We start from the raw sequence: 11,511 nt of genomic DNA, 5'->3' as shown, positions 1-11,511 counted from the left end.
GCCAACCGTAGCTCATTGTCGTTATCTACTGACGTCATTCACAGAGAGCCGATTCCAGTGTCGTATCTGAATCAGCAGATATCGATCCTTATTCAATCGATTCCTTGATTGACATAATCTTGGAAGCTTCGAATTTCCGCGTTCTTCTTCCCAAATTTTGGTGTAAATGGGTTGTAAATCAAATCTACATTTGATAAGTCAGAGACAAAGTCAAGGAGCAATGGCCACAACGTTTTTACTATGAGGTACTTTCTTCAAGTAAATATTGTCCACATAGTACTAAAAAAATAGAAAAAGAGGGGATAAAACGAGTATGTTGATCCAATCCAATACAAAACAGATAGCAACACAAAAGACAAGCACCCAGTCTTGATGTTAGTTTGTTCTAGTTTCTAGCAAAGTCACTTTTTACTGAATTTTTAGCATCTTACCTAGTGATTCATTTGAATTACTTTATATGCATACTTTGTGACTCAACAATCTGACACAATATCAAGAATTCATAACTAAAAATTGAGCAATTATTCAAAACGTTTCTTTTCCCTGTATCTTTACAATTTCGCCCCAGACTCTCTGCATGCATAACATGTAGGCCATCTTACATAGTCTTGGCCCCAACAGTGAGGTATCATCTTATAAATTATGCATAGTTTCTTAAGCAATAAACTATCATTTCTCTAAAATAATATCAAACCCAATCCAAACCATGAATAATCCAAATAAAAATAAAAAATAGCCGAGCTAACTTTAACCACGCTGACATGCGGGCCTCTCCCTATTTGCTCGGTGCTCCCGCAGTTGACTTGTTGACCCCCACGTTCACGAGGAACCGGCAGTTAAGGATGAAAACGGAAAGGAAATATCCCGAACCGAACCACATCGTTTTCTACATTTGACCCGAGCGAATTCGTATTTTCGGACAAAATACGGAATACTAAATTCAAATTCGAAATACGAATACTAAATTCGAAATCGGATCGAATTCGGTTTAGGCTTTGTTCGACCAATTTCTACTTTTCTACATTTTATTCGGAGTCTTCCGTATTCTAAATTCGGTTCGAACCGAATTTGGTCCAGCACGCAAAGGTACAACTTTTAGACGAGTGCTCACCGTGCAGTCGTAGCGAGGCGAAGGAGCTGCGGAGGTGGTGCCAGTATGGTGGAGGAGCTGTGGTGGTGGTTGGCCGCGCCAATGGCGACAGCCGCAATGAACAGAGGTGGCGGCGGTGCTGCGGAGGTGGTGCTCGTCGTATGCGGAGGCGGAACGGAACCCGAGGTCGGTCAAATTTGTCCGTAGTTGTGGCGAGGATGAAAGAGAGAGGTTCTGGCATCGTGTTCCGTGCCCAGGGTGATTTTGTTTTGCGCGGGCGGGGAGCTGAGGCGCGGTGCGCGCGCTCGCAAAAGACGAGCAGCGGCGGCGTGTGTGCGTGACGAGAGACACGAGAGGTAGAGGAAGGGGATGGGGCTGACGGGCAGGGCCCGTGTGTAAGTGAGAGCATGAGGGAGTTGAGTGGGAGGTGGTCTACGTGGGCTTTAGCCTAGACGGAAGGAAGGGGGCTGGGATGGAAACTAGCCCAAGGGAGATCTATTCTTTTAATCATTTGTATTGTAAATAAATTTTGAAAACTTGTAGGACAATAACAAGGAGGGGGAAGAGGACGCTGAGGAGGACAATGAGGAAGAAAAAGACATGGAAAGTGATCCTGACATCATGGATGATGCTGATGAACTATAGACGTTCATATTCTGTTAATTGCTTGTTCTAGACTTGTTATGTATTTGGTCGTGCACTTGTTTAATGCTATGCACTTGAACTAGATCATGCACTTGTTAGTTGTGAACTTGTTATGTATTTGGTCGTGTACTTGTTTAATGCTATGCATTGTGGGTCGGTATTTTATATTGAATTTTCGCATACCGACCGTGTTCGATATAATTCCGCTTGATTTGGTTCGTTTCCAAAATTTTAGATATTCCGTAAGTTCTTATTCGTTTTCGTGTCCGGCTTGTTCGCTTTTGCTTTTGCTTTCGCTTTCATATTTCAAATGTAAAAGTAGAAAACGGTTGAGGAGTTTTTCGATCGAGTTCTACCATTTTCGTCCTTACCGGCATTTAGGGAGGAGGCGGACGGCGGGCCCCACTGGCAGTGCCACTCATTGATCGCGCATGAGAATGCATCGTCTCGCGAAGGTGGCCACGTGGACCTCATCCTTCGTCACCTTTGCCGGAGGCTGCCCTACCAACTGCATCTCTGGACCCACTATACTGGCCCACGCCGTCAGTGAGATGTGTCGTCTGGGGAGAGGCGGATCGAGCTGATCTTCGTCTTCGGCATGAGATTCTCTTGGCCTCCCTGCGGTTCACAAACCCCCCAGGCCACACGCCGTAGCGCGGTAGCGGAGAGGGAAAGAGAGGAGCGCGCGATCGATGTCGGGCTCCGGCGATCATCGCGACGGCGGGCCTCCTGGACCCGGTGAGAACCTCCCGCCTCTCCCCCTCTTCCTCCCTGTGGTTCGTGGGTGGACGGATCGCGCAATGCCGGATCGTTTGAGGGGGTCGGGTAGGGTTTAGGTAGGATTTGCGGGGAACGTTGTTTCGAGGATGTGATTGGTCTCATGCGTGCGGGTTGGTCGCGTGTGTCGCTCGATTTTGGGCGGTTTGTTTCTGAGTGACTGGGGTTTTCGGGGACAAGGGGCGAATGCTGCTTCGCCTGGGTGCGAAAAGCGGAATCGGTGGGTTTGTTTGGGCGTTCCCGTGGTTCATCCGCGCTTTGCGCGGATCCATGGTGCTGCTTGTGTAGCTTTTTTTTTATCGTTTGATTTTGTTTCATCTCCTTGGATGGAATTGGGGGTTGGCGGATTGCTCTTGAATTTTTTTTTATAATGGATTGCTCTTGAATTTTATTGCGTTTCTTTTTGGTGGGATTGAGCCATTTTTTGTGATGGTGGGAAGGATTTAGCCATTTACATGGGGATCGTGTGTTCCGTGCAAAGCAGATTTTGTCAGGCCTGCGCTCTTTTTATAGGTCCTTTTACGATTAAGAAATCGGTGATCTATGAGTTAATAATTGTTGCTTATTTGTTAGAAACTATTGTAATATTAAAATTAAAATCAGTGATCTATGAGTTAATAAACCCTTGCATTTGTACAATTTCATATTATACAACAACAACAAAGCATTTCTACAATTTCATATATTATCCTAAAATAAATAAGGAATTAATGTTCTCAGCCGTGGTAGTTGTGTTTTTTTTTATTAAAAAAATGTTAGGTGATTTTATTGTCTTAGTAATTGCATGATATTTTGACAGCTCTTTTAGTTCACTGTCCTTGTGTAACCGGTATATACTCTTTGTTTTCATTGTGTGGTTGGTTTGTGACATTTTTACAATCATTCCAATTTCTATCCGTGAGTTTGGATTACGTTTTGAATAGGGGGTTCAAGTTATGTTGTGAATTTTATAAAGGTTTTTTCGTTGTTCTTAGTCAAGTCTGATACTCATTCAGTTGTCTCCTGGTAAGGTTACTTGCATGGTTGCTGGTAGTCAATTATTTTTGTTTTTTCATTGTTGCTGCTTGTCTTTTTACCTTGTGTTCCACTTTGTTTCATTCTTTAATGGAGCCTGATAACACACCGAATAACTTAATGATTCCTGGGAAAATTATGTTACTGCGGATTGGTTTGACAATGTCAATCTGGTAATCTGGCTATGTTCATTTTAACAAGTGAAAGGCTTGATGTATGTGATGGCAACATGTTATCCCTACTGCAGGATTGATTGTGTATGCATTTTTGTGATTGTTATGCATACTTTGAGCCTAGTGAAATTAGAATCAGTGGCCACCAATTGTTGTCTTAATGTGTATTGGTCCTATAATGACTTGCATGTATCTCTGGACAATTAGATCTGCATCTAGCTTTTGGTCAGTATATTAGCTACTGATAGAACTTTGATAGTTATGAAATTACTATGTTGAATAGGTAAATGTATTTTTATTTCTTTAAGTATTTTATAACCTATTTCCTGCAACTTTCCTCACTGATTAATTAGCATCATTATGTTTCGTAGTGGAGTATGATGTTCTTTGCCATTACTGACAGATACTTGTTGAGATTAATTTATCTGACTCTGCATAATCCCACCCTGCATACAGATGGTGGCTGGAAAACCATGGGGAAGAAGTCGAAGAAACCAGGGCAAGTAGGTGGGAGACAGTGGGCACCGGGGAGTTCCACAAATGCGACACCTAACACAGCAAGGCCAGCATGGGGTGGCAATGGTTCCTCGCACCCTTCTGGAACGACTTGGGCTCAAGCTTCAGATCGTGGTGCTGCTAACAGAGGCAATCCTAGACCGCCACCACAAACATTGCGGCCTGTTCTGACTCCACCTCTGGCAAATGGTTGGCAGTGGCAATCCACGGCGGGCCCCACTGGCAGTGCCACTCATTGATCGCGCATGAGAATGCATCGTCTCGCGAAGGTGGCCACGTGGACCTCATCCTTCGTCACCTTTGCCGGAGGCTGCCCTACCAACTGCATCTCTGGACCCACTATACTGGCCCACGCCGTCAGTGAGATGTGTCGTCTGGGGAGAGGCGGATCGAGCTGATCTTCGTCTTCGGCATGAGATTCTCTTGGCCTCCCTGCGGTTCACAAACCCCCCAGGCCACACGCCGTAGCGCGGTAGCGGAGAGGGAAAGAGAGGAGCGCGCGATCGATGTCGGGCTCCGGCGATCATCGCGACGGCGGGCCTCCTGGACCCGGTGAGAACCTCCCGCCTCTCCCCCTCTTCCTCCCTGTGGTTCGTGGGTGGACGGATCGCGCAATGCCGGATCGTTTGAGGGGGTCGGGTAGGGTTTAGGTAGGATTTGCGGGGAACGTTGTTTCGAGGATGTGATTGGTCTCATGCGTGCGGGTTGGTCGCGTGTGTCGCTCGATTTTGGGCGGTTTGTTTCTGAGTGACTGGGGTTTTCGGGGACAAGGGGCGAATGCTGCTTCGCCTGGGTGCGAAAAGCGGAATCGGTGGGTTTGTTTGGGCGTTCCCGTGGTTCATCCGCGCTTTGCGCGGATCCATGGTGCTGCTTGTGTAGCTTTTTTTTTATCGTTTGATTTTGTTTCATCTCCTTGGATGGAATTGGGGGTTGGCGGATTGCTCTTGAATTTTTTTTTATAATGGATTGCTCTTGAATTTTATTGCGTTTCTTTTTGGTGGGATTGAGCCATTTTTTGTGATGGTGGGAAGGATTTAGCCATTTACATGGGGATCGTGTGTTCCGTGCAAAGCAGATTTTGTCAGGCCTGCGCTCTTTTTATAGGTCCTTTTACGATTAAGAAATCGGTGATCTATGAGTTAATAATTGTTGCTTATTTGTTAGAAACTATTGTAATATTAAAATTAAAATCAGTGATCTATGAGTTAATAAACCCTTGCATTTGTACAATTTCATATTATACAACAACAACAAAGCATTTCTACAATTTCATATATTATCCTAAAATAAATAAGGAATTAATGTTCTCAGCCGTGGTAGTTGTGTTTTTTTTTATTAAAAAAATGTTAGGTGATTTTATTGTCTTAGTAATTGCATGATATTTTGACAGCTCTTTTAGTTCACTGTCCTTGTGTAACCGGTATATACTCTTTGTTTTCATTGTGTGGTTGGTTTGTGACATTTTTACAATCATTCCAATTTCTATCCGTGAGTTTGGATTACGTTTTGAATAGGGGGTTCAAGTTATGTTGTGAATTTTATAAAGGTTTTTTCGTTGTTCTTAGTCAAGTCTGATACTCATTCAGTTGTCTCCTGGTAAGGTTACTTGCATGGTTGCTGGTAGTCAATTATTTTTGTTTTTTCATTGTTGCTGCTTGTCTTTTTACCTTGTGTTCCACTTTGTTTCATTCTTTAATGGAGCCTGATAACACACCGAATAACTTAATGATTCCTGGGAAAATTATGTTACTGCGGATTGGTTTGACAATGTCAATCTGGTAATCTGGCTATGTTCATTTTAACAAGTGAAAGGCTTGATGTATGTGATGGCAACATGTTATCCCTACTGCAGGATTGATTGTGTATGCATTTTTGTGATTGTTATGCATACTTTGAGCCTAGTGAAATTAGAATCAGTGGCCACCAATTGTTGTCTTAATGTGTATTGGTCCTATAATGACTTGCATGTATCTCTGGACAATTAGATCTGCATCTAGCTTTTGGTCAGTATATTAGCTACTGATAGAACTTTGATAGTTATGAAATTACTATGTTGAATAGGTAAATGTATTTTTATTTCTTTAAGTATTTTATAACCTATTTCCTGCAACTTTCCTCACTGATTAATTAGCATCATTATGTTTCGTAGTGGAGTATGATGTTCTTTGCCATTACTGACAGATACTTGTTGAGATTAATTTATCTGACTCTGCATAATCCCACCCTGCATACAGATGGTGGCTGGAAAACCATGGGGAAGAAGTCGAAGAAACCAGGGCAAGTAGGTGGGAGACAGTGGGCACCGGGGAGTTCCACAAATGCGACACCTAACACAGCAAGGCCAGCATGGGGTGGCAATGGTTCCTCGCACCCTTCTGGAACGACTTGGGCTCAAGCTTCAGATCGTGGTGCTGCTAACAGAGGCAATCCTAGACCGCCACCACAAACATTGCGGCCTGTTCTGACTCCACCTCTGGCAAATGGTTGGCAGTGGCAATCCAGGCCTCGCCCATCTGGTTCTGAAGTCGAGAAGGATGATGCTCCTCTATCTGGTTCTGACCCTGAGGTGGAGAATGTTGATGGCAACAATACATCAGATGATGATGATGATTTGAGTGATGATATCAGTGATGACTATGATTCTGATGCAAGTGAGAAAAGTTTTGAGACTCGAAAAACAAACAAGTGGTTCAAAGAATTCTTTGAAAAATTGAATACATTGAGTGTTGAACAGACAAATGAACTGGCTAGGGAATGGCATTGCCCAGCATGCAAAAATGGACCTGGGGCAATTGACTGGTACAAAGGGCTGCAACCTTTAATGACTCATGCTAGAACAAAGGGTTCTAAAAGGGTTAGGCTTCACAGAGAATTTGCTGCATTGCTGGAAGAGGAGCTCTCTCGCATGGGAACTTCAGTGGTACCAGCGGGTGAACAATTTGGGAAATGGAAAGGACTGCGAGAAAGCACTGATCGGGAGATAGTGTGGCCACCAATGGTTATTGTTATGAACACCTTCTTGGAAAAAGATGACGATGATAAGGTGACTGATTTTTTTATATAACTTTTTATTTATGTCCATGTCACTTGTCTACTGGAGGTTATGATTTTTTTTATATTGACTAGGTAACTTGGTAGTAATCCTGTGATGCATTTTGCATTTGGGTTCCCTCTATCCCTTTTAAGCATAACTTGACACTTGTGCATCTTCTTAGAGTATTTGATCTGACTGTACAAAGTGGATCAGTTACTACGAATAATGTGTTATATTTATTTACCTAGATGTTATATTCTTGTCTTGTGCATTCTAAATTGACCACATTGATCCTCTGTATTATTTTAATAGCTAATTGCATTCAATACATTGTGTCCCCAGAATTTTTTGAGCGGAGTGTGGATCATAAATGCTTCTTTCTTAGATCTTATAGAAGAAGTCCTGTATAGCTCTTCAAGGGCTATACAATTAAGTTGTATTGTATTCTGATTTCTGTTTATTCTTTGACCTGATCTAGTGGAAGGGCATGGGGAACCAAGAGCTCCTTGATTATTTTGGAGAATATGCGGCAACCAAAGCACGCCATGCCTATGGTCCCTCTGGGCACCGTGGTATGAGCGTGTTAATATTTGAAAGCTCAGCTGTGGGCTACATGGAAGCTGAACGTCTGCATAGGCACTTTGTTAATCAAGATACAGACAGGAATGCATGGCAGCTCCGCAAGGTTCGATTCGTACCTGGTGGTAAAAGGCAGCTATTTGGTTTCTTAGCAAGCAAAGAGGATATGGAGGCGTTCAACAAGCATTGCCATGGTACTGTTTCTTACAAAATTAATGCTTTCTATTCTGTGTGTATGCTTTTTTTATGTGGTATAAACAACATGATTTAGTGGACTTATCCCTGAATTCGTTATGCATTGAATAATGAAGTCTGTCAAGTCTGATGAAAACTTGTACACGTGAAATATATTTGTGTTCTTCTAAAATATATATATTTTTGTTACAGTAATCATAACGACACATGAAGTTCGATATTTCTATCCTTCCACTTCATTGACATGCTATATGGTTGTTACTTCTAGTAATCATTTTGTTCGCCCACTGGTAATGCATGTTTAAACGGTATTCTAGTACTTTAATTTGCGCTTGGTCCTCTGTGGTCTTTCCTTTCCTTTTACATCCTGCTTATAATTGTTTCTATGGTGGCTGAAGCACAATGTTAGTTTTATATCAATTTAATTTTTAGAAGTGCATCACTCTATGCCCTGTCTAGAATTGTAGTGCTTTTCAATAGCACTTGCTTATGCTTATTTCATTTAAATTTGAAAAGTGCATGACTATGCTTATGCTTGGTACTTCTAGTAATCATTTTGTTCACCCACTGATAATTGGTCCTCTGTTGTTTTCCTTTCCCTTTTACACCCTGTTTAATCTATGAAGGCTAAGCAGGGTTTTTATGGTGGCTGGAACAGAACCTCAGTTTTATTTCATTTAACTTTTAAAGTGCATCACTATATGCTCTGTTTGGATTTGTTCCTTTTCAATAGCAGTTTCATATTTGTAAATCTGGATGCAGCAATAGATTAAAGCTTCTTGTTTGGAGAGCAATAACAGCAAAATCTTGCTAATATTTCGCAACACTTCCACCAACTAACTTAATCCACAGTGAAGCACAACTTAAAATGGCGCTTATTTTTAGGAAGAATGATACTCAAGTCAGACTTCCTTCTTTTTATAGGTCAATCAATTCTGGACATTCGGTTTAGTGCAGCTCCCTTCTTCGAGGGCCTGCAGGGAAGGGAGGATTTCTCTATGAACTTTTGGAATGTGGCCTTTTGAACTAAATCATATGGCCATTAGATCGCTTACTGATAACTTAGGAATCATCGAAGCAAAATGCTTCTTTGTGTGCCATTGTTGTCTTGTTTGTGAAATACATCACCCACTCTTGACTGAAACCATTGCTTATTATGAATGGTGAAGAAATTGTGACCGCAGGTAGTATGACTTTTCAAACAGTACAACAGATAAATCAAAGAATTGGAATGTGTAACCTGTTTATTGAAATATGAAGCCTCCAAGTTCAATAAGTAGTGGAGTGTTTTTGAAATACATACATCAGGCTGTTCTAGTTATGTTGCATCTACCGAACAGGACATTGAGCGTTTTACTAACTTAACTGCAGAATTGCTAACTATATTTTTATCTTCACTATAATTTCAGGTAAAAGCCGTCTGAAGTATGAGATGGAGTCTTACAATAAGATGGTGGTGATGCAAATGAAACAGATGAGTGAAGACAACCAACAACTGAATTACATGAAGAACAAAATGGTTAAGACAGAGCAGCGCTCTAAAGCAGTAGAAGAATCATTGGGTGTTGTTAGCCAGAAGCTACGTGAGACTATAGAAGAGAATATATTTGTCAGGAGTAAAGCAAAAGAGAAGCACTTGGAGTATGAGCAAGAGGTAATAAGGTTACCCAAGTGGTTATATTTTCTACCAATGAACATGCGACAATCAACAATTTTTTTTTTCATCCAAGTCTGCGCCAATGGCTTTAGTAACAAATAATAAAGAGTTTGTTGTTGCTGTGAGGGTCACACTTATGTTTTGCACTTCAATACTTCTGTGATAAGATTGGTGCTGTCATCTTTTGATTTCACCACCTGTTGTTGACCTTGTTTCCATGCTTTGCAGATGAAGTACCAGGAGGAATTTTTTCATAGTCAAATTGAGGATATTCACAAGGCCACAGAGGATAAAGAAAAGCTGTTTGAGAAGTTGCTGCAGGAGGAGCGCTCAAAGGCTAGACGCTTTGATGTAGATTCTGGAACTACCGAAGATCGTAAGCTAAGGTGTGTCACTAATTCACAGTTGGATATTACCATGCCTGAAAATAATGTAAATGCTCCATCTCAATGCATGAGTTGTCAAGAACTCAGGGTTGCTTTTGTTTCCTGCTTCAATCATCTCATGCAGACATTGTAATTTCAAACCGCATGTCAGTTGCTGTTTCCCATTCTCAATCCATCCGTCTTGTGCAGGAAGGATCATGTACAGAAGTTCATTGATTGCCAGGTCAAGGATGTGGCAGAGTTTGAAGCTGAGCGGGATGAGCTGATCAAAGTCCACGAGGAGAAGAAGATGAAGCTCAAGAAAGAGTACATGGAGAAGGAGCTGGAGCTGGAGAAGGAGATCGACGCAGCCCTGACGGACCTGATGGAGAAGCATAAGCCAGATGCCTTTGAGGCCTCCAGCTCGTAAAGGGGCTTCAGCGGCTACCTTAGGACCTCAGGTTGTAGATGTTGCTAAAACATGGTGTCCCTGTGGTGGCAGCGCGCGTGATACGGAGACATGACCAGCATCGCGTTATGTGGTCGCTGTAGTAGTATCTCTCAGTCGTAGTGTGTGTGGTTGGAGCATCTGAACACAGCGTTTTACGTGTGATGGCATATGGGTCAAACTACAACTGGAGTGTTATGTCTAGTTTATACCCTCTATGGGCGTGCGATTGTCGAAGTGTCTGATTCAGCTAGTTGGATTGACCTGCATACCTGGATGGTTGTTTCTATGGGGATTATACTATCTTGTATTCCATAGTTTGAAAGGCTGGCCGATGTGGTCGGAAAGCATCGGCTGAGTCACATTGAAAGTTTGGAAACCAAGCTGCCAAAATGTTCGCCTCGGCAAGGCCCAGTTATAAGAGTGCCAAATTGTTTTAAAAAAGTTTTCACTGGATTTATTTTTTGCATGAAAAGTTTGAATACATGACGACACAAGTAATACAACAACAACGACGACAAATTTTTTAAGTCCCAAACAAGTTGAGATAGGCTAGAGTTAAACCCAGTAGAAGCAATCAAGGTTCAGGTACGTGAATAGCTGTTTTCCAAGCACTCCGATCTAAGGCTAAGTCTTTAGGTATATTCCATTCTTTTAAGTCTTCTTTTATTGTCTCTACCCAAGTTAACTTCGGTTTTTCTCTGCCACTCTTCACGTTACTATCCTGGCTTGAGTCCACTACGCACTGGTGCCTTTGGAGGTCTCCGTTGGACATGTCTAAACCATCTCAACCGGTGTTGGACAAGCTTTTCTTTAATTGGTGCTACCCCTAATCTATCACGTATATCATCGTTCCAAACTTGATCCCTTCTTGTATGACCGCAAATCCAACGTAACATACGCATTTCCGCGACACTTATTTGTTGAACATGTCGTCTTTTCGTAGGCCAACATTCTGTACTATACAACATAGCAGGTCTAATCGCCGTCCTATAAAACTTGCATTTTTAGCTTCTGT

At 42.2% G+C, this 11,511-nt stretch overlaps 1 protein-coding gene across 1 annotated transcript; it reads left to right on the top strand.

The window, feature by feature from the left end:
* The first annotated feature begins 4,617 nt into the window (after window positions 1-4,617).
* LOC136508216 (protein SUPPRESSOR OF GENE SILENCING 3 homolog) lies at window positions 4,618-10,818 on the top strand. The gene is made up of 6 exons (XM_066502858.1): window positions 4,618-4,767; window positions 6,450-7,258; window positions 7,728-8,022; window positions 9,433-9,677; window positions 9,909-10,066; window positions 10,256-10,818. Exons 1-6 carry the CDS (start codon window positions 4,722-4,724, stop codon window positions 10,473-10,475), a joined length of 1,773 nt encoding a protein of 590 aa, XP_066358955.1. The 5' UTR covers window positions 4,618-4,721; the 3' UTR covers window positions 10,476-10,818.
* The last annotated feature ends 693 nt before the right edge of the window (window positions 10,819-11,511 follow it).

Source organism: Miscanthus floridulus, chromosome 15 (assembly GCF_019320115.1).
Source record: "Miscanthus floridulus cultivar M001 chromosome 15, ASM1932011v1, whole genome shotgun sequence".
NCBI classification, from domain to species: Eukaryota; Viridiplantae; Streptophyta; class Magnoliopsida; order Poales; family Poaceae; genus Miscanthus; species Miscanthus floridulus.
The sequence above is the reverse complement of the archived record's forward strand: the minus strand, read 5'-3'. Positions and strand labels throughout refer to the sequence as shown.

Coding starts and splice junctions, on each gene's coding strand:
- LOC136508216 (XM_066502858.1), top strand. CDS start 4,722: ATGTCGGGCTCCGGCGATCATCGCGACGGCGGGCCTCCTGGACCCG. Junction 4,768..6,449: donor CGGCGGGCCTCCTGGACCCG/GTGAGAACCTCC, acceptor CCCTGCATACAG/ATGGTGGCTGGAAAACCATG. Junction 7,259..7,727: donor AAAAAGATGACGATGATAAG/GTGACTGATTTT, acceptor GACCTGATCTAG/TGGAAGGGCATGGGGAACCA.